Here is a 26,630-nt window from a genome sequence, read left to right as displayed (position 1 = left end):
AGCCCGGAGACCAGCGCGCAGACCCGCGAGACCCCAGCCCGTACGCCTACACATGCGCTTCAGGCGAGGCACCGCGCGCTGCCGCCAACCCACCGCGACTAACCTAAGCGACACCCACACACGAACCTCCAGCCACAAACTACTACCCCAAAACAACACCTGCCACCTGCAACCCTACCGCAAACTACCACACCCCACCAATCCAACACCAGCCACCCGCAATCCCACCGCAAACAACCACACCCCACCAATCCACACCAACAGACACTACACCCCAAACTCACACCACCCAGGGAGCCCGGAGACCGGTGCGCAGACCCGCGAGACCCCAGCCCGTACGCCTACACATGCGCTTCAGGCGAGGCACCGCGCGCTGCCGCCAACCCACCGCGACCAACCCGAGCGACACCCACACTACCACACGCACCACCAGCCACCCTACCACAAACCACACCCAGCCAATCCACACCAACAGCCACCCCACCACAAACAAACGCCCCCCACCAACTCACTCCCCGACCCCAGCTCCGCTACTCCTGCCACTACTAAACGCATCCGCCACCCGCGCAACACCCCTCAACAGCCCGACCACCGACCCGAAACACGCCGACCGCACTCCAACGTTCAAACCCCAAACCCCCGGGGGCCCGCACTCCGTCTGCCGCCTCCGAAACTCAAGGCCTCGAAGCGCCACGAACTGGCACTGAGTCTGGCCACATCCCGAGATCCGGGTAAACATCCGGTGCTGGATCTCGGGTCCGGCGAGAGCCGGCCCATTGGCCAGCGCTGAACATAACAGTTCCTCGAAGAGCTCACGTTGACGCCTATAATCAGATTTAGTACAAAAAGTTGTACTACTCGGTAAAAACCACTAGATGGCAGACGATACATAGCATGTGATATTAAAAAAAACAATCTACCTAAATATAGTTCTATTAGTGGTAAGAATGTGCATAATTCAAAACTGGTTAGAATGCTGTTCTGCTGGAGAATTAAAGTTTTGAACAACTTGATTCAATCATGTGCGTAACTAAGCACCTAATTGAAAGGCTCTGAAAATCGAAAGTTTGTCTTTTTATGGGAACAGAAGTGTTAAAGAAGCAATGTAGTCTACTGTATCTCCAATCTTCTGCCTGCAGCACTTTAAACGTACACAATGATGCTCTACACATACACATACTACATACCATGTATACACCTGAGAGGGGGGATTGTATTTGGGTAAACATGTTTTACTCCCATGCCAAAGAATCGTTTTACTTTTGGTAGAAGGGGGAGCATGGAAGTTATCAATACAAGCAACCACCTAGGGAAAATCCTTCTGTTCCTTGGATACACACCTGGATGTCATTGTGAGGGTTCCAGTCTGAATCGAAGATGATAACAGTGTCAGCAGTAGCAAGATTTATCCCCAAGCCCCCGGCGCGGGTGGACAGCAGGAAGCAGAACTGCTGGGCTCCAGGAGCTGCCAATAGGAAGTGGGAAAAGAAGGGCATGAGGATAAGACGAGTTAAGTCTCAATAAACAGCATTTTAAAGGAACATGTTCCAAATAGGGCTCATATATTTGCATATTAGATAAGACTACTTCAGTAGTACCATAAGGGCCATTGAAAAGAGCGGTTGCAAATAGAAAAAAAGCTGAGGCGTGATAACACTCTACGGATTATATGAAGACCGCTGCATGGCATCCAATCACTGCCTACTTCAGATGCCCTTAATGACAATGCATTACTTACCGTAAAAGCATTTCTGATGGTTGTATCTGCTTAGATTCACATGCTGTGCATAGGTCCGACATCCAGTGGTCACTGCGGAGTATTGCATTTTGTTTTTCGTAGTCGAAAAGGGGACGTCGACAAGGCGTGTCTGTAACACTATCCCTATAGTGACGTGCGTTGTACCCACAATCCCTCACGCGTCGAGGTCCCTCTGTTTGTATTTTTCTGCCCTGAGGGAGCCTTATAGACGTGAGTGAGTACAGAAAAGAGAGATATAAAGGAAGTCTATGTTCCTTCCATCCGAGCGGGGAGGAAGGGTGGGCGCATGTGAATCTAAGCAGATACAACCATCAGAAATGCTTTTACGGTAAGTAATGCATTGTCTTCTGATGTTTGTTAATCTGCTTAGAATCACATGCTGTGCATAGACTAGCGAGCAGTACCCGGAGTTGGCGGTGGGTTATGAGAAGGAACAGTAGAGAAAAGATGTCTTAATACTGCCTGTCCCACCTGGGAGTCAGATCTAGAGTGTGCATCTAGACAGTAGTGTTTTGTAAAGGTGTGCACAGAACTCCAGGTAGCCGCTTTGCAGATGGACTCAAGGGGAACATTTGCAATGAATGCTATGGAAGCCCCAGTGCCTCGAGTGGAATGTGCTCTTGGCTTGAAGGGTAGTTCTCTCTTAGCAAGAGTGTAACAGAGAGTGATGCATTGAACAATCCATCTAGATATAGTGGATTTTGAGACCGCATCTCCTTCTCTTCCTGCTGCCACCGAGACAAAGAACTGATTAGTCTTTCTCAGTGGTCTGGTTCTTTCCATGTAGAACATGACAGCTCTGCGTACATCTAGTGTATGCAGACTTTTTTCTCCCGAGCTGGAAGGGTTTTGAAAGAACGTTGGTAGTTCTATAGTTTGGTTTACATGAAATTTCGAGATGAATTTAGGTGCAAACCTTGGGTGTGTGCGTAGAACCACTTTATTTTTGTGAACTGTTACAAAGGGGTCTAGTACAGAAAGAGCCTGTAGTTCACTTACTCTCCTAATGGAGGTGATAGCTATTAGGAAAGCAGTCTTAAGGGTGATATCTTTAAGAGTTGCCTTGTGCATGGGTTCGAAGGGAGGGCCCATGAGTCTGGAAAGTACCACATTTAAGTCCCATCCGGGAGCTGGGTTAGCTATCGGAGGGTGTATCCTTTTTACCCCCTCCATGAAGGCTTTGATAACTGGTATCTTCCACCACGACACTTTAAGTTGGGAAGTGGTGTATGCAGAAAGTGCCGCTAGGTGGACTTTAATGGAATTGAATACTAAACCTGAATCCAGTAAATGGGTCAAGTATAGAATAATGTCAGTAGGAGAGCAGTCAACTGGGTTGATGCTAGTACCTCTACACCAGATAACGAATCTTTTCCATTTGCTAGAATAGCAGTGTCGAGTATTAGGTTTTCTGGCTTCCCTGAGGATGTCCATACATCTCTGTGGGAGTTGTAAATGTCCAAATTCTATGATCTCAGGAGCCAGGCTGCTAAGTTCATGGTCTGAGGGCATGGATGCAGTGTCCTGCCCTTGTCTTGTGACAGCATGTTGTACGGGCAGGGAAGTTTCACTGGGGGAGATAGGGACATCTCCATCAAGTGAGCGAACCAAGGTTGCCGTGCCCACATTGGGGCCACTAGTATCATGGTAACCTGCTCCTGGTGCATCTTGTGCACCACTTTGTTGAGAAGGGGAGTCGGGGGAAAGGCGTAAACAAATTTCCCTGACCATTGAATCAACAGACCGTTCCCCTTGGACTGGTTCTGGGGGTACCTGGAGGCGTAACTTTGGCATTGTGAGTTCTCCAGGGTTGCGAACAGGTCTATTTCCGGGAATCCCCATTGCGTGAAGATGTCTAAGACGATGTCTTCGTGCAATTGCCATTCGTACTCTTCGGGCAGGGGGAAGTCTCTGCTGAGTTTGTCTGCTAGCAGATTGAGTTCCCCTGGTACATGTTGTGCTAGTAGGAACATGTTGTGTTTGAGAGCCCACTTCCATATATTCTGGGACAGCTTGGACAGTCCTGGAGAGTGAGTGCCCCCTTGCTTGTTGAGGTAGTACATGGCTGTGGTGCTGTCTGTGAGGACCATCACTGTCTTTCCTTGTAAGTGTTCCTGAAAGGCTTTCAGTGCTTTGAACACCGCTAGTAGTTCCAGCAGGTTTATATGCTTGGATGCTAAACTCGGAGTCCACACTCCGTGTGCCGTTTGATGGGATAGGTGAGCCCCCCATCCTGTAAGGGATGCGTCTGTGGTTAGAGTGGCTTCCACTGCGGGTGTGGCAAAAGTTTTCCCTAATAACAGGTTTTCTTTTGTCCACCACCGTAGCGAGAGAACCAAGGCCTGCGAGACCACCACTAGATCGTCCCATTGTCCGCTGGCCTGACACCACTGGCTGTAGAGCCACTCTTGCATTGGGCGCATGCGCAGGCGCGCGTGAGGTACCAAATAAATACATGACGCCATCATCCCTAGCAAGCGCATTGCTTTGCGTACCGTCACCTCTCGGCCTGCTACATAATGGGGAATTTGAAACAGCATGTTTTGGACCCTCTCGTTGGAGGGGAATACGAGGCCGTCCCTTGTTCGAATTAGAGCCCCTAGGAATTGTTTGGTTTGGCTGGGGTCTAAGCTGGACTTCTTTTCGTTGATGGAGAAGCCCAGTTGGGACAAAAGGTCTACGGTCTTTTGGGTATTGGAGAAGCATGTTTCGTAAGAATCCCCTGTTATGAGCCAGTCGTCGAGGTAAGGGTATACCGGGATGGATAATCTGCGCAGGTGGGCCGCTGCCACTGCCAGTACTTTCGTGAATACCCTTGGTGCAGATGCTATCCCGAAGGGTAGTACTCTGAACTGGTAGTGTTTGTCCTCTATTTTGAACCTGAGGTATTTTCTGTGCGATGGCAACATTAAAATATGAAAGTATGCATCTTTCATGTCCAGTGTTGTCATGTAATCCCCTTGTGATAACAGTGGGATTACCTCCTGTAAGGTCACCATACGAAACTTTTGGGGTTTGACAAATATGTTCGCTGGGCGCAGATCTAATACAGGGCGCATGGTTAAGTCCTTTTTGGGTACAAGGAAGTACACTGAATAAATACCTTCTGTTACCTGTGATAGGGGGACGGGCTCTATAGCTTCTTTCTTCAGTAGTTCTTCCACTTCTTGAAGAAGAATGGAGAGGTGTTGCGGTGTCATGCGCCGGTTCCGTGGGGGTTTGTACTTCGGGGAACCGTTGAACTCGATGCAGTATCCGTGGGCTATGGTGGATAATACCCAACGGTCTGACGTGATTCCCTCCCATGCTGAAAGGAACGATGTTAGCCGGCCCCCGACCGGTGATGCATGGGAGGGGACCCGAATTTTCGGGTCATTTGCTGGTATTGGGCGTGGAACCTCTGGGGCTGGAGCCACGACCTCTTCCTTTGCCACGGCGTTGGCCTCTTTGACTGAACTGGGTGTTACCCTGGTTGGTGGGCCAGTTGGAGCCAGAGTAATATTGTTGTTGTTGGTTCTGCTGCTGTCTTTGGCCACGAAAGGAGCGTTTATTACCATAGCCTCGCCTGTTAGGGGGCCTAGAAATTTGATCAAGAGTTTTGATGGTATCAAACTCTTTTTTAGCATGTTCTAGGGCCTCATCTACTGCTTTCCCAAACAGATGCGTCTGTTCAATGGGTTTATTTATGAGGGAGGCTTGGGTTTCGGGCTTAAAACCTGAATTGCGTAGCCAAACGTGGCGCTTGAGAAGTATTCCCTGAACTAGGGAGCGGCCAGCCGTCTCAGCGGCATCTAGGGAGTTTTTAACGATGCCCTGGTTTACCAGTGTGCCCTCTGATATTATAGCTAGCAGGCGAGAACGCAGAGGTTCAGGTGCTTCCTCTGCTTCGCTGCGCAGCTTGTTCCACTGTGCATCTGCGTAGCTAGCTAAAAGTGAGTTGTTATTAGCAATTCTAGTGGAGAAGGCGGCGGAGGTCGTGATTCTCTTCCCCAGTGCGTAGAGTTTTTTGCCTTCTTTGTCTGGAGGTGCTTCACTAGTGGATAGTGGCACCCCTGCTCTTTTTCTTGTGTTGGTAACCACAAGGGAGTCTGGAATAGAGTGTCCTCTGATGTATAAAGGGTCAGAGGATGAAGGGCTGAAGAGCTTTTCTATTCTAGGGTTGACCCCTCTTACTAGAGCTGGGTTAGTAAGGGAAGGAGAAATTCTTCTTTTAATAGAAGCCAGGAGAGGAATAGATTGGCTAACAGGGGCTTTTTCTTTGATGACTTTTTCTACAAAGTCGATGTCTGGAAGAGTTTCCCCTGTATCAATCTCAAAATGCGCTGCTGCCTTGCGCAATAGTGCATTGAGGGAAGGTTGGTCATCTATGGGAGAGGAGTTCCCGTGTGAATCCTTGAGAGGAGAAGGGAGAAAGGCATCAGGGTCTGAATGTACTGATGGGGATTGCCAAGGCTGCACTGACGGTGAATGCCAGGGCTGCGAGGTAGCTGTATCCTCTTCAAACCCTGTAGGAGTGGTGTAAGGATCTTCTTCGAAGCCCTCTTCCTCAAGTTCTACCTCTTCTTCTCCACCCAAACACTCCTCATCTTCTTGGAGGTATTGCTCCTCCTCAGTGAGGTCAACCAGCCTAGGAATCTTGACTCTAGGGTCATCCTGTGGCCATTCTCTTTGTCTTTTGTGAGTGGGTGGGTCTTGGTTTCCTAGAAACCTTTCCATTTTCTCCATGCAAGAATGGAGTCTTTCAAGGGTCTCATGGGGTACCCCTGAATAGTCTAGAGGGGGAAAATTAGTGTTTTCGCCTTCGAATCGTTTCGAACGCTCCCACAGCGTCGACGAGAGGTTCCCGTCTCCTTCTGAAAAGCCTTCAGGTAGTTCGGAAGCGTCCTTTGGAGAAAGGGGCAGTTCCTGGCTACTTTTGTGTTTTTTCGACGCGGTATTCGACGTTTGTTTCGTCGTCCGCGTACGTTCGTCTTCGGCGACAATTCTCGCTAGGCTCTCGGCCACGATTTTGTCCGTCGAGGGCTTTGGTGTCGACGTTGTGTGCGTTGCGCGTTGTACCTCGACGGTCGCTCTATGGAGCGTTGCGTCGGATGTTTTTGGGGTAGCGCCCGTGTTAGATGGAAGCCCAATCGCTGGTCGCGGCTGCGTTTGCGGGTGGGGCTTGTGACCTTTACGGTCTGCGGTAGACGCCGGAGTGCCCTGCGTCCCCTTCGGCGCTGATGGATCCTTCGTTCTCGACGAAGAAGAGCCGTGGGTAGTGTGTTTAGCCTTATGGGGTTTGTGTGCGTCCTTGTCGCCGGGGTGTTCATCCCCATAAGCAGGGCGTGAGCCGAGCCCGTCGGGGCCGGGGACGGACGACGAGGAGCGTGAGCGCTCCTTCTGGGGGTTCATGACTTCCGAAACGGACGTCGAGTTATCGCACTCCTCGTCACTTTCAGTAACAGCGGCAGCGGGTGAGGAAACTGACTTCGACATCGCGTAGTCTGCCCACCTCTTAACCCTACGTTCTTTAAGAGTCCTGGGTTTTAAGAGCTTGCAGGCTGCGCAGCTGTTCTCTATGTGATCGAGGGGTAAGCAACGATTACAGAGCTTGTGCTTATCTTTCCAAGTATATTTGCCCCTGCAGCGTGGGCAAAACTTAAATGGTGTCCTCTCCATAGCTGAGGCAATAATAGCTGGCGATAACAACCCCAAGGGAAAGAAAAGGGAGAAAGAAAGACATTCTCAAAGAGAAGAGACAAAGTTCTAACCCCCACTCTCCCTACTGTAAGTTGGCCGTCGAGGCCAGGCCACGTGTTCGGCAGCGCCGAAGGATCTCCTCCGCTCTTCCTCTCCGTCGAAAATAGTTCGGCGGAGAAACAGCTTCACAGCTAACGTCGAGGGGGAGGGATCGTTACCAGTATATTAAGTTATGACAAAAGGACCGAGGTCCGTGGTAAGTATAGCAATGTCTCTCTAGGAGCTCCGCGAAAGGCGACCAGAAACTGGGCGGAAAAAAACAATCTGAGGGACCTCGACGCGTGAGGGATTGTGGGTACAACGCACGTCACTATAGGGATAGTGTTACAGACACGCCTTGTCGACGTCCCCTTTTCGACTACGAAAAACAAAATGCAATACTCCGCAGTGACCACTGGATGTCGGACCTATGCACAGCATGTGATTCTAAGCAGATTAACAAACATCAGAAAACATGTTACGGAGGCATCTCTGCGCCCTATGCTCAGGGTGTGAGGGCACTGCCCTAGTCACAGGTAATCATTTGTTAAGCTTGCTTTGGCTCACCTATTGGTAGCAGGGGACAAGTAGTTATTTCTTAGGACGGAAGTGTGGTAAATGCCCCAGTGGGTAAAGTGGGACACACACAGTCTTGAGCATAGTTTAATCCGTGGCACCCCACAGGTTATTTCTCCAGGTATTGAATGACTGCAACAGTCATTCCATAATATGATATAGGGTTCCATGGAACCATAGCCACACCTAAAAACAAACATCAGCCAACACTGTAGCAGCCTCCCAACTGAAACTCTATAACAGGAAGATTTTCCAATGACACATCTCAGCAGCTGCCTTGTAGTTGGGTAACATTGCAGTTACAAAGTGGCATGTGTCTTCCTGCCAACAGCCTGATGGAACCCACATGTTCAGCAGACAGTTTCTGCCTTTAGCAGTGGGCAGACCTGATCCAACATTGTATAACTCGGTTTTCCCAGAGCCTGGATATAGATAAAACTCTAAGATTAAACTCTAAATATAAGACATTTTATGACATTTTGACATGGCGACCTCTGGGAAGCTACAATTATACTGGCAAAATCCGGTTGGTGTCATATAATTGTCTAGAAAAAAGGGAGTCCTGGTTACCTTGGAATTGGATTTTTGGGAAAAATTGTTTTCCACGCTATTTGCGGTTTATAAAGTGCAAGTTTATTTTAGTATGGACTTATAGTCCTAGTAGTGGTCGGACAACACGTATTTCGACCTCGTTGGTCTTTATCAAAGCTGATATTTAAAATTACACACATATCCAGTAGTTTGTTTGGCATGGGTGACATTTGTGAGAAGTGACAAGTGTGTACAGTGCGTTATTCAGTGGTTTGTTGTACAAGCTGAGTACATCCATTATGCCTATATGATGTACATTTTGAGCATTTTAAGCATTAGATGCACATTTGTCATATATTACATGGAATCCCAATGTATAGGGCACACATATGTACACAACCAATGCAACAGTTCAACAACTGCACAATGACAATGCAACACTGCCAGACAGTGTTGGCATGTACTCTTCAAACTATGTATGTGAATCCATTGCGTCAGGAACACAGAAACCACAAACATGCACAAGATCAATCAATCACCTAGCAAGGCATATGCTTGACAGCACAGCAAGCACAGATCCGACATAGACAGCATGCACATTTGAAATCCTATCACAGGCCATTTCTGACACAACTGGTATGTGTGAGCCGTGTGCACAGTGTATCTCTAAGTGACAATGCACGTGTACCCCTATAGTATATCACACTTAATTTAATTACTGGGAATGGAAACCATGTTGTACAAATGAGCTACAACTGCATCAAGAGAGTGCCCATCAAGAAGACATGTAACATGACGCACATCCCCAATGCACTGTGACTGATATCTGTGTCCTATGCTCTCGCAGGTGAATCTGGTTACCCCCAGTCTCCATGGCTGATGACACTGAATCCGATAGACCCATCACTGATCCCCCCAACAGTGACCTCCTCCCATGTGCCCACGGGAAGGCGGTATCTACCTGCTCCTGGGAGGAGGATAACATGGGGGGCAGACAACCTCCACTGGAAGAGGCAGTGTCGAAGGATGAGCCATGGCACCCCCCTTACCCCACTGATGTTAAATCTCTCATACGCAACATCTAAATGGTCTATTGTAGTTCCTTTCCTGTTTCCCCAATGGAAGGTGCTGAATTTATCTTAAACAAATCTCTAAAGTAGTTCTCCAACATTGACTTCGCCCTCAGAACATGTTTAAACCCATTTTGGTTGTGCAAGTCAGTAGAAATAAACTATCATTCCCAGAAACCCCTTAACACTGTGACGTAGAAGAGGAATGCAGATCAAAGGGAGCCCCAAGCACAGCCGATGCTCTAGTTCTTGTGAGCATAGACCTGTGCCCGGGACGTTTAAAAGAAGATCAGAAGAAGGAATGTCAGACTGCTGGTGTGAGCAGGCTACATCTCTACGAGAAGCCGGAGAAACAAAAGAAGCATGCTGGTGCCAACCGGCTCATACAATGAGTAGAACAGAAAGAGGCGGTGAAGCTTTCACGTGGGAACGCCAGAAGCGAGAAGAGTGCTCCTGGGCGTTCGACCAGTGGAAGGACGAGAGGGGGAACTTACTGGCAAACTGTGAGAAGAAAAGTCCAGGCAATACCACGAGAAATGTGGAAAGCAAACACTGAGCGGCGCGAAGTCCAGCGGCTGAGCAGGAGACGTTATGAAGAGCCGGTGAGTCTATGCTGGGACAAAGGGATCACTGGGGGGGGGGGTATTGGCAAACACGCAGAATGTTAAAAATTGATCAAAGCAAGTTGGATAAAGAGAGAAAAGCATTTCTTGATACTGAAGGTGAGAAAGTTAAATGTACATTTCCCTCAAGAGAGAATCTTTAATGGACAATATACATTAACCCACAAAGCTAAGGTGGTGAATGTTGATAGAGAGAGGAAATCGTTTCTTGGTACTAAAAAGAAGAAAATAATACGTTTACCTCAGAAAGGAATCTCTATCGGACAATGCACATTGACCCACGATACTAAGGGGGTGAATGATTGGAAGTGTGATCAAAACACTTATGAGAAAATAAACTACTCCACAAAGGAACTAACCAAGAACGTTAACGTGATAAACTATCAAAGGCTGAGTAACAGAAACAGACAACAACAAGAAGAGTATACCTGGCAGTTGCGAGGGTGTGGGACAAGAAGGCCTGCCAGGAGAGTATACCAGGCAGTTACAAGTGTGAGAAAACAAGAAGCCTTGCCATGAAAGTACACCAGGCAACCCACGTGTGTGAAACTAGAGAAACAGAGAAAACCCTGGCAGGAGAGCAGACCATGTATCCTGATAATCTTAAATGCCAAAAATAGACCCATAATTGTCTTTTCCATTGAACAAGAGGAAAAGACAAGAGTTATTATTGTCAAGAAATTGTGAAAGAAGAATACAGGGGGGAAGGGTGATAGCCACTGGATTGAGAGACTATATCCACAAGAAACTTTGTGTTGGAGTTACTCATTTCTTTTTTTACACTAAATGAAATGCAGATGGCCAAATACATTACCTTTTTAACCTTAAGGTTTATTTCATTAGAATGTGAGGGTCATAATAGTAGTTTGGACACAGGACGGTTTTGTTTTGGACATTCTAACACTGACCGATCCTTAGTTTTGAGCATAGGTAGGGAAATAGCCTTAGTGGAGGTACAGCATTGCCTTTTCCCAACCCCTTTACTTTCTTAAATAAAAGTCTTTAGGCAAAACCACTATATATGTGTCCGAGTTTCAATCCTGCCCCTTCACAACAACGAATAGAAACTCTAAAAGGGTACCTGGTACAGTATTGATCACCCAGGTAATAGGTATAACTCAACAAGCAATAGATCAGGACCTTAAGCGATGGACAGAACTGATTACAATGAATTACAACCATGTGTTGTACAAAATCAATTGTTTGTTTATTTTTGCTCAAAATTCATTGATAACATTTGGCAATATCTAACACTAAAAAAAGAAATATCTTTTGTGCCAAAAAGAAAAAAACACCATCAAATAGCTAGCTGGGCAGTTTGGAAAAAGGCCAAATGCCTGTTTAAGGAGTATCTGCAGACTTTTGGCTTATGCCTATGGACCTGGTCACACGGACGACAAGATCCGTTTAGCTGCCTCCCTACCATCAGCAACAAGCTAATAAAAGGGGCCCTGAGTTTCTAGGCGCTGTGTTGAAGGCCTCTCTTACCATGTCCCAAAGCGTTAGGGAACAACAGCCATTACTATCCTCAGTGGCAGGCTCCAGATTGCAAAAAACCTTTGGCCAAGTGCATCCAATTTCTTGCTCTTCCTATCCGAAGTGAAGGGTGGGAAGGCAGCCACATTTGTGCTTTCTGCAGAGGTTTGATTAAGACAACACCATATATGATGTATGCCGATGATATTGTGATCCTTGATAGGACTCAAGTCGCACTACAAAAGAGACGAGACAGTCTGGAAAAATACTTAGTAGAAAACTAATTATCGATTAACATAAAGAGTAACATAAAGAAAACACAAGTAATGTCATTAACAGGTCATCGCAGCACAAGGAATAAACCCCTGGCAGTACACATCAAAGGGAAAATAATTGAATTGGTAAAATAATCTAAATATCTAGGAATTTGGCTGTACCAATCCGAAATTGAAAAAGGATGAACTGAGAACCTGAAATATAAATCCCTTGCAATGGCGCGACAGCGACTATCAGAAAATATGGCACATTTTCGATGAAACCGATAATGACATTCTACCACCAGAAAGTGGTAGCCATTCTAACATATGGGAGTGAGAGTATGCTTAACATCCTGGAACCTAATAGAAGGCATTTTCTGGCAGAAGATATTATCATTATCACCATCTTATCCAATTCTACGGATCAGATTTGAATTGGCTATACAGTCACTAGAATCAATTGTAATGTGGAAACATCTTGATCTATTCAGGAAAACCCTTACAGATGATGACATACCATCAATAGACATCTTGCATACTAAATCCACGTCATCAAATGACACTGTGATAACTAGATGGAAAGAAGCATGCACCCAAATATTGCTAAATACTGAAGTAACTCAGGAAATGCTAGTTAATAGTCCCTTGGAGGTAAAAAGAAAATCCAACGTAACAATTGGATTACCACTACAAAAGAAAAAGCGCTACACCAGTTGGCTGTAAACTCAAATAAAGAAGTGAGAGTAATAACCAACTTCCCGAATATTTATTGCGTTTTCCAGATCGGAAAATTAGAGACAGTTTTTTACGAATGCGCTTGAATGATGTACTCCCTACACGCAAGGTCTTGACTAAAGCAAACCAACTGCCTCCTGGAGAAGCCTTTTGTAGATTTTGTGAACAGACAGACCATAGAGAAACTTTATTCCATATAATGATGGTATGTCCAGCACTGAATTCCAAAAGGGAAATCTTTGTGAACATGTTGCCGCAAGAAAATTCCCAAACGAACAGAGATGATCACTGGGCTCAGTTAATTTTAGGCAATAATAAAGCCTTGAACTATAGGGTGATCCAATTCTGGGACAAAATAATTAATTCAGAATAGAAGCGAACTAACACATAAAAAAGACTTGACATAAAAGTAATAAGCACTTCATGGAATACATATACCGATAAGTCCAAAGTAGAATACTTGAATAACTATGGTTATGAGTTTAAGAACTTGATATAGATTTTGAATAAGAAATACAAACTGAGGATGTATACATGACTGTGGATATGTTCATAAAAGCCAAGAATGTATGGTAATGATTTTATAATTAAAAGTTTGTGATCAAACTATATCATTTAATTTTAAAAAATTAAGAAAATTAAGACGACTCTCAGTCTTTTGGAGAGTAGATGGGGAAACCTAGGTCTGCAAAACCTGGCCTGCGTTTCTAGGGAGGGTTCTTGCAGATGGCGGGAACAGATGCTGGATATCTCCAAAAGGACATTACTGACACAGTAGCGCTGACCTACAGTAAAATGTTCTTTGGCGGCCACGGCCACAGTGAGTTAATGAGCACTGCTTCTTGGCAAAGAAAGAGGTGCAATGCCAAGACATTCGACAACTTCAGCCACAGTGCATTGTATGGGCAGATTCACCAGCCAAACGGACAGCCATAAAGTCCCACTCTAGAGAGATGGCTAAGCTGGCCACTTGGAGGTTGGAAACCAGGTCAGCAATATCCTTATACAATTCCAAAATAAACTGGTTTTCACTCCACATCACTACATCAAACTGATTGAGGGACTGGCTCCTGATAGTAGGGACCATTCTAAGGCCCACTGTCTTCAGAGTAGGAAGGTTGGTGTAGACCAGCACTGAGACAAAGGAAGAGCACTTGGTGCTGAAGTAGTAGCAACAAAAGGTGTGTGATGAATTGCAGGGATCCGTCCATTCTCCCCAAGGGGGAGCCTCGCCTAGAGAGGTGAGCCCGCTCTGCAAAACCCTCACTAGAGGTCGTGGCATGTGGGACATCACCGGGAGAGACTCCCTCTTTGGGGACAAGGATGCCCGTTCCTATGAGGAACTCACTAAGCCAACTACATAGTCAGATTCATGAGACTGCCTGTAAAAGTAAATAAAGTGGCATCTTTGTCTTTGGATGAAGGAAATGCAAAAAGAAGCCCAAATGTGCAGGAAAAGGAAGATGTCTAACAAGAAACACATATTTAACTGTGACTAGTAGGAAAGGAAGATGAGAGCCTCACATTATTACGCCTTGTGGAGGTCGAGCGAAAGCAAGCCGCGGAGCCCATGAGTTTGAATGAGGCAGAGAACACCAGTACGAAACGCAGGAGGCCTGGCGTATGCAGATGCGAGGAAAGGAGAGCACTGTGAGGAAAAAAGGATGAACCAACTACACGGTGAAGACAACGCAGAGATCATTGATACGAGAAGCGTGTGCTGCTTTCAATCACCAGGACCTGTGCGGAGCAGGAATCTGATGAGGACCCGAGAACGGGAACCCAAGAAGTGAGGAAAGCAAGAAGGCAATCCCGAGCGAGAGAGCCTTGCCACTGTCCTTGGCACAGAGAGCGATAACAGGGGAACCGGGAGAAGTGGGAGGCCACTGGGACACAATTTTAGATCATTAGAGACTCGTCCTAGTCCTAAGGATGATATAACTAAAATGGTATAATTGGAGTTATAAAACGAATAACCCTGCCAAGGAGGAGGGTTGTTTTATGAAGCGAGAATCTTGTCCCAGGCCACAGGACGAAAGATCAAGTAGGAACCCAAGTAAGATAAGAAGTGAAAAGCATAGAAAAGAGGGGGTTAAGCAGCCAAGGTGGGGAACAAACAGAGACTGAAAATAAGTTCCCTGGGAGGAAGTGGAAAACCACCTTCCTTTCAAGTTCAAGAATGGAGGAAGTCTAACGCAGAATTATATAATGAGGAACATAATATAAAATGCCTAAATGAACAAGCTAACCAAAGGGACACTGTAAGACTGAGAAGTTATCACATTAGACATTAAAAATGGGATCAAGAGAATCCCCTCAGGAAATGGTGGAACGAAAGACTGTGAGGAATATATAAGTGATAATCAGTGTGAGGAAATGTCTGAAAAGAAGATATTCTAAACATAGGACCACTGAAACTACGAAGCATAATAGTAGTTGAAGAGCTAGAAGAAATGATCTCAAGGACTATCCAAGGAGATAATGTCAAGAAATATCTGTATCACAGAGAAAATCAAATCTATAAACACAGAGACTATCAAAGGAACTGAAGAGACCTTGCGAAGACAAGACATTCCCTTGATCTATTTAAGGTCATTAAATATAGTGTTAGGGTCCGACAGGGTTAGTTTAGATGGAGGACATTTTTACTTGGGACTTCCTCACTACTGATGAGCACCTTTAGTTTCTTTAGATAGTTAGGGTATCCCCTCTAGTTAGACCTTCTACTTATAAGTGATAGGATTCCACAGCGGCTTACTTACTGGTTGCCCTGGAGATTGGGGGCTTGGTAGGGTGAGTGCTGTTGCTTTAACTCCAGGGATGCGCTGAGTGCTGACAAGGCAGCTTCTGGGTAGAGTGTGACGCGCACCTCTTACCAGGGCCCTTTCCTCTGATTGCTCAGTGTGCATCACGCTATATCCGGAGGCAGTCAGGAGCCCATAAAAACACAAGCTGTTGTTCTCTCAAAGGTCTACTTATGTACTTGCGTTCTAGAACCCTGTCCCTTGCAGGAATTCTGCTCCAGATTGAGAACCAAGTTTCATCCCTTTTCAAAGGTAATTGGGTTTCTTTTCTTGATGAGTGTTTTCCTTTTTTCATGATTTTTGTCACACAAGGTTCTTCATTTCCATATAAATTTAGAATACCAGCAAGGTACTGTACAGCAACAGGTAAGCTTCTACCCAGTGCATTGATTATTTGTTAAACTTCTCTAGTATTGTATGAAATGCCATATTGATGTTTGTGTTCTCCTGCAGCTCCAATGCCTCTCTGTTGGTTCCACGGAAGGGGATGTGTCAAGTAGGACTCCTGTCTTTTGGGATAGTGCCAAGTCAGTTGTGTTATTAAAACCCGATCGATAGGCCTATCCTTGAGGGTAGGAGGGTATTATCTTCTGTGGCGCCTGAGGATTCTCCAGTTCATCCTGACCCTGTCTTCAAGTTTGACAATAAGATTCATTAAATAATTTCAATGATGTCTTCCGAGTGTCCATCTCCTTCTTCCAACAGGTGTCATTGAGCGAATTAGAAGTGGGTGTGAAAGACCCATTCCAGAACCTGGTACCAAGCGCCCTTATAAAGGTAGTGGCCTCTATCGTTCAAATATGGCACAGCGTGCTTGGACAAAACCACTGCCTCCAAAGTTACTGTGGTCTTGGCAAAGATCTTGAGCATCTACTGCCAAATTCTTCCCACTGCTCAGGGGTAGTATAGCCAATAGGGAATAGTAACTGTGGTGGACCAGGGTAGGTACGGACGACTCCTCCACGTTGGGTTCTAGAGCCAAAGAGTGGTGTTTGTGTATCCGAGAGAAGGAACAGCAGTGTTTGGGGGAAGTGTTCCTGGAGTCGAATCTCTCTGATTTATTTGTCCTTTTTCTCTCAACACCAAACCTGTTCCAAGACCTTAGGGGTTAGGGGGCCAACAAAGAAAGGGAACTCACTGTAGCCTAATTGGCCTTGTGGAGGGCCATAAAAACATTGGCTACTCTAATTGTCTTAGTATACATAGACTGGCAGGATCTGCATTCATGGATGTTGTGATCAGGTCCCAGGCATGAGCCATTGTGCTGGTTTAGATCAGACATCAGCTTCCAGCAGTTCTTACAGGTCTGTGGTATGAGCGGAAGACATGGTGGGGAAAAAAGGAACCGATTTAATGAGGCACAAGAAACTTCAAATATGTGCCCCTGAATTCACATATGGAGTCATTGGCATCAGCAAGTAGAGCTGAGGGGGAGCAGAGCCACAGTGCACCACCATGGATGAGACATTTGCAGGAGGACTGTGTCCATCAGAAATGCAATGTTTATAGATACTATGCAGATCCCATGATTTGGAACTGGTGAAACAAACTCGCTCTAGGGCATCAAATTCATCAGCGACCCACTAAACAACATAAGATGTAAAAGAATCTGGGAATCATTGTGATCAGTGACTACCAATCTTTTCTTTTAAATTTTATTTAGGCATGTAGGCATGTTGCAAATCACAGCATACAAATCACTTTCACAGACCAGGTAGAATACCATATTCAACAAAAACATTGCACAGTCCATCAATAATTCTTACCTAGAAAATCAAGGAAGAATTATACAGCAGAAGTCCAACAGTCCATTCACAGTACATCTTAATGCGCTTCCACATCCTGCTGCACAGGGGACAGGTAGTCACGAAATGGTCCCCAAATGTCCCTAGGACGGCGTGATGACACAACCATTGTCACATACCCTTCCTCTCTTTCATTTCCATACGTTAGTTCCCTAAGCCATTCCCGGCATGTGGGAGGTGTTTTAGACTTCCAGTATTTAAATATGCATTTTTTGGAAATAATATACCCAAGATTAAACACTTTCTGCGCAAGCACGGAAACCTTACCAATGTCACTCAGGAGGTAGTTAGGAGGGAAGAGCGTTGGGGTGGCGGGGGGGATAGCTACCATATTATACAGCACGTCTGCATTTCTTGCCAGAACATATGAAACGAGTCAGCCTTTGCCCTCCCACATTTTGCACATGCATCACTTGCATTAGTTGAAAACGTGGATAGCCTCACTGATGTATAATATAATTGACCTTGAACTGTATTAGCTGAAACCTTGCATTAAGTGAGACCTCTCTTGTGAGGAGACAATATTTCTGCCATTGAACATCTTGTATCTCGATAGCCAGGTCTCGCTCCCACTTAACTCGTACTGTATTTCTAAAAGCTGATATAAGTCATTTATAACATGCCTGTACACAAGTGTTTCTAGGCGCGACAAGACAAGGAAGACCGACGGAGGACAAGACAAATGATGTTACTAGGGAAGGGAGAAGGGGAAATGTCAAGGAGAGGGAAGGAGGAAGTGCAATCAGGGTATCAATGCTCTGAGTAAGTACAGCTGGTATCCGTATGACATTTCTTTGGATTAAATTTGATAGGGATTTTATTATATTTTAAGTAAATAATAGGTGGGGGTGGCGTAAGGGTATTAGTTAAGGTAAGGGAGGTCCTGCATTATCAAAAAGTGCAAAGAGAAAAAAGTAATGGTCATTTCTCCTTTCGTGTTTTAATTTTCGGTTATTTCATAGACAACCAGTGCAGTCAGGGCAGCGCAGCTCTGGGTAAGTCCAAGGAGGCAGGGGACTGTAGAGGTTACAGTTACAGCCCCTAAGTGAGCGGTACGCCCGGAGGCAGTGTAGGGGAGACTGATCATGGAGGAGCCTGGTACCCAGTAAGACTCTAAGGGTAGCCAAGCAACCAGTTGGCACCACGGACAGTTGGTCAGCAGGGGAGGGAAACAGAAAGCACAGGAGAAAAGGAAAGTCTTGAGCTGCTTCCGGAACTTCAAGTGGTCCAGCTCAAGTTTGAGAGGGGCAGGGAGGCCATTCCAGAGAGAGACACGTGCAGAGAGAGAGATCTACCCCCAATATCTTTTTGAAGAACCTTCTGATCCTCTGAGTTGGAGGTAGCTGAGCGAAGAGCTCGAGAAGGAAGGAATTTTGGAAGAGAGAGTTGGATGTAGTGCGGGCCCCGGCCCTAGAAAACCGTGTGGACGATGCAGAGGGACTTGAACTTGATCCTTGCAGCCACTAGGAGCCAGTGGAGAGATTTCAAGGCTGGAGAGATATGGTCTCTGGGCTTGATGCCAATGATAAGTCTTGCAGTCCTGTTCTGGATTAGTTGCAGAGGGCGGAGAGTAGAGGAAGGAAGGTTGAGAAAGAGGCTGTTGCAGTAGTCCAGCCTAGAGAGAACCAGGGCTCGAGAGACAGTGAGCTTCTGTGGGAAATTGAGAAAAGGAAGAATAGCAATGAGGAGGTGCAGCTGGTAGTGGCCCTTCATTGCAAGGTCTGTGATGTGCGGAGAGAAGGCAAGCGTAGATTCAAAGAGGACACTAAGGTTTTTTGCCTCACAGGAAAGCAAAGGAAGAGGGCACAAGGAGGTCAGCCATAGTGAAAGAGGGAAAGCAGGAGAAGAGGTCCGAATGAGAAGGATCTCCGTCTTACTGGCATCAAAGTAGAGGTCGTTGGAGGCGCACCAATCCTGGGTCATTGATAGACAGTCCGCAATGAGCTAGAGAGGAGAATGAGGAGAGCCTGAAGTAGAGCTGCATGTTCTCTGCATAACACTCAAAGTTAAAGGGATGTCTAGTAAAAATGTTTATTTAATAAATAGATAGGCAACATAAAAAAAAAATACTAGCATTCTCCTTTTTAAAACTTCCTATGTAAAATTTGGAGCTATTCAAGCTCAAAATTCTCCAAAGCAAGCACATGTGCGCATCCATTTTGTGAAATGGAGGCCCCCCTGTGCTGGCTTTTGCTTTTGCGGCACTAATGAAGGAAAAGCCAGCCAGCTATAGTAAACAAAAGCTACCGCTGGGTGGCTTTCCCTTCATTAGTGCTGTAGGCGGAGGACGGGGACCGGAGACCAGAGCAGGAAAGCTGCAGCTGAATCTCGGTAAGTGCTATTTTTTTTAAAATAAGCACTGGCTGCGTTTTTTTTCCTAAGTTTTCCAGGCTGGAGGAGCCCGGAAAACTTAGAAATAAAACCGCAGCTTTAAAAACGTTGTATTTATGTTTGCGGTCGCTTTTGAAGCGACCGCAAACATAAATACAACGTTATTGTGTTGGAAAACGCTGCGGTTTTTCTTTCCAGCTTTCTCAGGCTCCTCCGGCTCGGAGGAGCCTGAGAAACTTGGAAAGAAAAACCGCAGCGTTTTCCAACACAACCGCGTGTGTTTCTGCCTGCTGTGGCTATCACTTTGGGTCTCCGGTGCTCGGAGACCCAAAGTGAAAGCCACAGCAGGCAGAAACACAACGCGGTTATGTTTACATGCCGCGTAGTGTTTCTACCTACAGCTGATTTCCCATTTGGGGCTCTCGGGCTCCCCGTGGGGAGCCCGAGAGCCCCAAATGGGAAAGCAGATTCAGGCAGAAACAACGCGGTTGTTTTCCGCAATGCCGCGTTGTTTCTGCCTGAATCTGCTTTCCCATTTGGGGCTCTCAGGCTCCCCGTGGGGAGCCAGAGAGCCCCAAATGGGAAAGCACATTCAGGCAGAAACAACGCGGTTGTTTTCCGCAATGCCGCGTTGTTTCTGCCTGAATCTGCTTTCCCATTTGGGGGTCTCGGGGGAAAGCAGATTCAGGCAGAAACAACGCGGTTGTGTTGGAAAAAGCTGCGGTTTTTCTTTCCGAGTTTCTCAGGCTTGGAAAGAAAAACCGCAGCGTTTTCCAACACAATAACATTGTATTTATGTTTGCGGTCGCTTCAAAAGCGACCGCAAACATAAATACAACGTTTTTAAAGCTGCGGTTGTATTTCTAAGTTTTCCGGGCTCCTCCAGCCCGGAAAACGTAGAAAAAAAAACGCAGCTAGTGCTTATTTTTTAAAAAATAAATAAATAGCACTTACCGAGATTCAGCTGCAGCTTTCCTGCTCTGGTCTCCGGTCCCCGTCCTCCGCCTACAGCACTAATGAAGGGAAAGCCACCCAGTGGTAGCTTTTGTTTACTACAGCTGGCTGGCTTTTCCTTCATTACTGCGCAAAAGCAAAAACCAGCACAGGAGGGTCTCCATTTCACAAAATGGATGCGCCCATGTGCTTGCTTTTGCGAATTTTGAGCTTGAATAGCTCAAAATTTTACATAGGAAGTTTTAAAACGGAGAATGCTAGTATTTTCTTTTTATGTTGCCTATCTATTTTTTAAATAAAATTTTTTACTAGACCATCCCTTTAAAGGAGAAGGTAGAGATCAGGTGGGCCAAGTAGACGATGAAGAGCCAGGTTGAGAGGATAGAGCCCTGGGGACACCACAAGTGTAGAGAGAGGTGGTGCAGAGAAATGACCCAAGTTGGACCTGGAAGGGACGATCCAGGAGGAAGGAGGCCAGCCACTCCACAGCCTGATCCGTGATGCCCAGGTTCTCACAGAGTCGCTTGATCAGGATGGAGTGGTTGACAGTGTCAAAAGCAGAGGAAAGATCAAGGACGATGAGGTCAGAAGGAAGGCTGGAGCCAAGATTAGTCAATAGATCTTGACAGGTGTTCAGGAGAGCAGTTTCCATGTCTCTGGCTGCTCTGAAGCCAGACTGATGGTCATGGATACAACAGACATGGCCACTTTTCCAGGTGTTTGCCCAGGAAAGGAGTGATAGAGATCGGGCGGTAGTTTGCCAGACACGTAGGATCGGCAGAAGGTTTTTTGAGGATAGGGTGCACAAGGGAGTGCTTGAGGAGAACGAGGAAAGATCCAGTGGCGAAAAAGTGATAGCAGAAATAGGCCAAGGATGGAGTGAGGGTGTAGATGTGGTCCTTGATGGTTCCCAGGAGCAGGGTAGCACCTGTTTAGACAACACTTTCATATATCAGACTTGTCTAGAAACCTTGTCAGGTGTTGACAGAGAGAGAGGAGAAAGGAGGAGGAGAGGGAGAGGCGGCCAGTGAGGTGCTGCGAGAGGTAGAGGCAGAGTCCTGAGTTTTAGTGGTGAAGTGAAAAGCCATGGCCGTGCAGGGGGCCTCGGAGGAAAAAGGAGAGCTGGAGACTGCAGAAGGATTGGCCAGCTTCTTGCAGATTTTGAAGAGTTTGGCGATGTTGCTAGAGGCCGCAGAGACCCGGGTTTGGATGTGGGCTCACTTCTTGGACAGGACGGAGTCTACATTGCCTCTGGAGCAGGCAGCAGGCCAGTTTTTCAGAGGATGCGCCTGAAGCCGTCCACTTCCTCTCAGCCACCCTGCACTTGCGTTTTAGGGTAGTGAGGCTGGAGTCATACCAAGAGTTGCACATGGAGGTATGCTTCAGATGGATTCTCATGACCGGGGCAAGGATGTGCAGTGTTGGAGATAGAAAGATGCAGGTTAGAGAGGGCTGTGTCAGGGTGTGAGTCAGCTGCAGGAGTAGGATGAGCAGAGAAGGTAGAGGCAAAGGCATCCACTGACGCACGCTTCATGGGCCGAATGACCGAGAAGGTAAGTGGCAGTGATGGGGTGGGCTTTGCAATGGTGATGGAGTTTCAGGTGAGAGAAAAGCAGAGCGTGGTCAGTCCAGGAGAGAGCAGAGGTGAGTGGTTTAGAGAGAGGGATGTCTGAGGAGATGAGAATAGCCAAGGTGTGTCTGGCAGAGTATGGTGGACCAGAGAGAGAGAGTGTCGCAGAGGTTGCGGAAGAGCACAGAGGAGGGATTAGAAGCATCCAGATGGATGTTGAGGTCTCCAAGGAGGAGAAGTTGAGAGGTAGAGACAAGGAGAGAAGAGGAGAGGTCAGCCCACTCTGAGAGGAAGAGGGCAACCTGGCCAGGTGGCCTGTAGATGGTGGCCAAAGTCAGGAAGAGGTCAGGAGAGATAGCGAACCTGTAGATGGTGGCCAAAGTCAGGGAGAGGTCAGGAGAGATAGCGAACCTGCAGATATGGTATTCAAAGGTGTAGGCCTGTGTAGCAATGACAGAAGCAGGGACCCACTCCGGAAAGATCAGAGCTACTCCACCTCCGGGTCGGTTGGTTCTTGGCTCAGAGAGGATCTTGTAGCCATCAGGGAGGACAGCATGGCCTGGACCAGCTTATACAGCCTGGAGACCAGTCTTATAGCATCACCACTCGATAACACTGCCTCTATGCATTCATGGATATCTGGTTCCTGTGGAAACAACGGCCATCTGCGCCTAGCAGCTGCCTTCATCGGAAAATATTGTAAGGTTTTGATGGGATTTTTACACAGTTTTGCAGCAAACTCCTCCAGTGCCACATATCTCCCGCCTGGGTATAGGTCCCACAGAACCATCCGCCTATTCATATCCCAGGACACCTGCAAGTCAGTATCGTACTTTGGCCAGAGCCCCGGGCGGTTCCACAAGGGGACTGTGCCGCAATACGGGGCTGTAATACTCAGCCTCTTAAATATGTGTGACCACGCATTTATGGTAGTGCGAACGGGGTCAAAAGTACAGGAGTCTGCATGACGGTCTCTAAAGAGGACAGCCTTAAAATCTGTGGGCGCTGTGCTATAGTGTTCCAGTGCTATATGTACTAGGCAAAGGTCCGGAGAATGACAATAACCAGCGTATTGCACCTGCGCAGCAATCTAATATAGCTCAAAATTTGGCGCGGCAAGCCCTCCTTGCTCTTAGGGTTCAGCTAGTTTCTCCCAGCTCAATCGAGCCACTCCTGTCCCCCACTACCAATCTTTTCTGTAAACTTCAAAAGCATTTCAGATCAGATCCAGTTAATTTATATGCTTCTGGAGTTGGCAATCTTTTTATGACCTCGTCGAGTTTTGCCTACATGATTACAGGGATGGAGATCTCTGCACCTTCTATTCCCCTAAACAGATGATGGTTGTCTTTTGGTGAAATGGCAGAAGGTCTTCTAGACTCTTTGCGTCAGGACCCGGAAAGCATGTTAAAAATTAATTCTGTGGGGTAATCGTATATTTGGTTAATGCACAGATGTATGCTATCACGTACAACCGTCAGTCTTTCATTTACATATAACAGTGAATGCTTGTCACAGCATGAAAGTATGGAATGGAAGAAAGGAATTGCTAGCTATGCTCACCATTAAAGCGATCAATGGCCTCTTGCCGCAGACCCCCTGTGATCCCACCATCAATGCGCTCATACTTGTACCCCTCGTAGTCCAAGAAGTCCTCCAAAAGGTCCAACATCTTGGTCATCTGCAAAGACCGAGAAGGGAGGATTACTATGTCAGGCAACATTACAGTAGAACCAGGGCATTTTGTGAGGGGTACACACGTAGCACAAATCTGAACATTTTAATATAAGACAGCTTTGTGAAATGAGCACCTTTTGCTTAGATTTGTGTGAAATTACATGTATGTCAATGGTTTAAATACAAAAGTAGTGGACATACTCAGGGCAATAAAGAAAATATCACGAATATAGGTAACAGTATAATTGGCTAACTTGTTCATGGTGACCTTACTATAGGAAAATGAAAGTAGGGCATATTATATAAGTAAAACAAAGAATGAAAGCAAAGAAGAACTGAAACAAAAAAGTCACCATTGGAAGGCATTAAACCAAGGTAAGGGAGTAGTTTCTTACCTGTAACTCCATTTCTCCAGCGTTGGTATCTTTCATGGATTCACATGCTGTGAATATTTCTCGTCGTCAGGCTGGGAAACCTCTGTAACTTTAACTTAGCGTTTGCCTATGGAAAGCTTTGACACCTTAGTGTCCTATCAACGTCCTTTTTGGGTGCTTTAGGCTATCCAATAGGCCGTTCGTATGAATAGCCCCGCCCCTGTGGCTTCCCTTCAGATTTTTACCTCCAAAGTAGAGGAAACCCGTATCACGGCTTGCCTGCAAGGGAAGGCTGGTGGGCGCATGTGAATCCGTGAAAGATACCAACGCTGGAGAAATGGAGTTACAGGTAAAAAACGGCTCCCTTCTCCAGCATTGGATCTTTCATGGATTCACATGCTGTGAATAGCAGTATGACAACTTCGAGGTGCATGACAGGCAAACCACACCCCATGCCATAAGACATGCCAATGAACCCCACCAATGACATGTAAACACAGGCATGATAACAAACAAGAATAAGCCATAAAACAAAAGAACATCCCCGGAATCTGCAGGCCCTACCTTACTGAAACAGACGTCCCATCTGCACATCTTCCACATGTTGTTGCCCCAGACAGTAGTGCCTGGTGAAGGTATGTGGCACCGCCCAGGAAGCCGCCTGGCAAATGTCCACAAGCGATATACCAAAAAATAGCACCAACGACGGCGCCGTGGCCCGTGTAGAATGAGCCTTAGGAGTGCCCCTCAAAGGCTAGCCAGCTTTCGCGTGACAAAATGAAATTGTAGAGGAGACCCAACGGGAAAGTCCCTGCTTGGAGATGGAAAGTCCCATGTTGGAGGAACCAAATGCCACAAACAGCTGCTTCGACTTCCGGAACCCCTGAGAACGGGTCAAATAAAACTTCAATGCCCTCTTAAAGTCCAGAGAATGCAGGGCCTTTTCTGCCATCGTCGATGCATTAGCAAAGAACGCGGGTAAGGCAATGGAAGCAAGCTTGTGAAATGCTGACGGAACTTTTGGGATAAAGTGCGGATTAGTAGCCAGGAGAACCTTGTCCCTCAAAACCTCAGATACGGTGGGTCAACAACCAGTGCCTGCAATTCCGACACCCTTCTGGCCGACGTGATCGCAACCAGAAATGCGACTTTCCATGAGAGAAACTTCAAGGCAGCCGTCGACATGGGTTCAAACGATGGCTTCATCAGAGCAGAGAGAACCACATTGAGGCTCCACACCGGAGCAAACTTCTTCGCCAGGGGAAATGTCCGAAAAAGTCCTTTAAAAAAATGCTTAACTAACCGATCACTAAAGAGGGGAACAGCATGTCACTGTCTTGTGAACCTAGAAAGCCGCCAAATGCACCCTAATCGATGACAGTGCCAGGCCCCCAATGGCTGCACTTGTGGATGCTCTTCACACCAGCCACAGAACCTTGCCCACTTATGCTCATATGATACATTGGTAGAAGGGGCCCTTGCCGCCTCCAGGATCCGCCGACACTCCTGTGAGATACCTAGATGACCGAACTCGGTGTGGTCAGGAGCCACGCAGCCAGGCTGAGAGATGCTGGATCGTGATGCCACACTCTGCCTTCGTCCTGTGACAGGAGATCCCGCTCTGCTCCTAGACGAAACTGCTCTTCCACAGCCAGATGAAGGAGATATGAGAACCACGTCTGCCTGGGCCAGAATGGGGCAACCAATATCACTCTGCACTGGTACTTGCGCACCCACTGGATCGTTCTCCGAATTCAAAGGAAACGGTTGGAAACGCATACGCGAAGAGGAACGATTACGCGTCTTCCATCGACTCCGGATGAGCCACCCTGCTGGCAAACCCTGGACACTGCTTGTTTTCCTGTGTGGCAAACAAGTACAGCGGGGGAGAGCCCCATTTTCAGAAGATTTTTGCAACCTGCTCCTTCTTCAGCCGCCACTCGTGCAGCTGACTGGTGTCTATGCTGAGCGCGTTGGCCTGAACATTCTGAACCCCTGGCAGATGGAAAGCTACAATATGGATCCCCTGAGCAAGGGACCAATACCAGACCTCGTGAGCCTCTTTTGACAGAATCCGGGAATGCATGCCACTATGCTTCCTCAAATAGAACTTCGTGGTGGTATTGTCCGTCAACACCCGCACCACAGTTCCTTGAATGCGAGGTAGATATGACTTCAGAGCCCAGTGCACCGCACTCAACTCTAGCACGTTGATATGCAAACCTGTCTCCTCCAGAGACCACAGCCCCCGTACCAGTGACTCGTCGAGGTGCACCCCCAACCCCACCTTGGAAGCGTCGCCACAATTGTGAACTGAAACTCTGGCTCCAGCAGGGGCATGCCTTGAACAAGATTGTTCATGCAGATCCA

General features: G+C 46.8%; 1 protein-coding gene across 14 annotated transcripts in view; it reads right to left on the bottom strand.

Moving 5' to 3' along the window:
- CHD3 (chromodomain helicase DNA binding protein 3) overlaps positions 1–26,630 on the bottom strand; it is a 2,755,261-nt gene that overhangs the window by 1,395,089 nt on the left and 1,333,542 nt on the right. For all 14 annotated transcript variants that reach the window (XM_069646310.1, XM_069646296.1, XM_069646309.1 and 11 more), the window contains exons 22-23: positions 23,773–23,890; positions 1,341–1,465 (exon numbers count right to left, since the gene is read on the bottom strand). In XM_069646310.1, coding sequence (XP_069502411.1) covers positions 1,341–1,465; positions 23,773–23,890 — 243 coding nt within the window. The remainder of the gene's footprint in view (positions 1–1,340; positions 1,466–23,772; positions 23,891–26,630) is intronic.

Source organism: Ambystoma mexicanum, chromosome 1p (genome assembly GCF_040938575.1).
Source record: "Ambystoma mexicanum isolate Mex_15411 chromosome 1p, UKY_AmexF1_1, whole genome shotgun sequence".
NCBI classification, from domain to species: domain Eukaryota; kingdom Metazoa; phylum Chordata; class Amphibia; order Caudata; family Ambystomatidae; genus Ambystoma; species Ambystoma mexicanum.
This window is presented reverse-complemented; position numbering and strand designations above follow the sequence as displayed.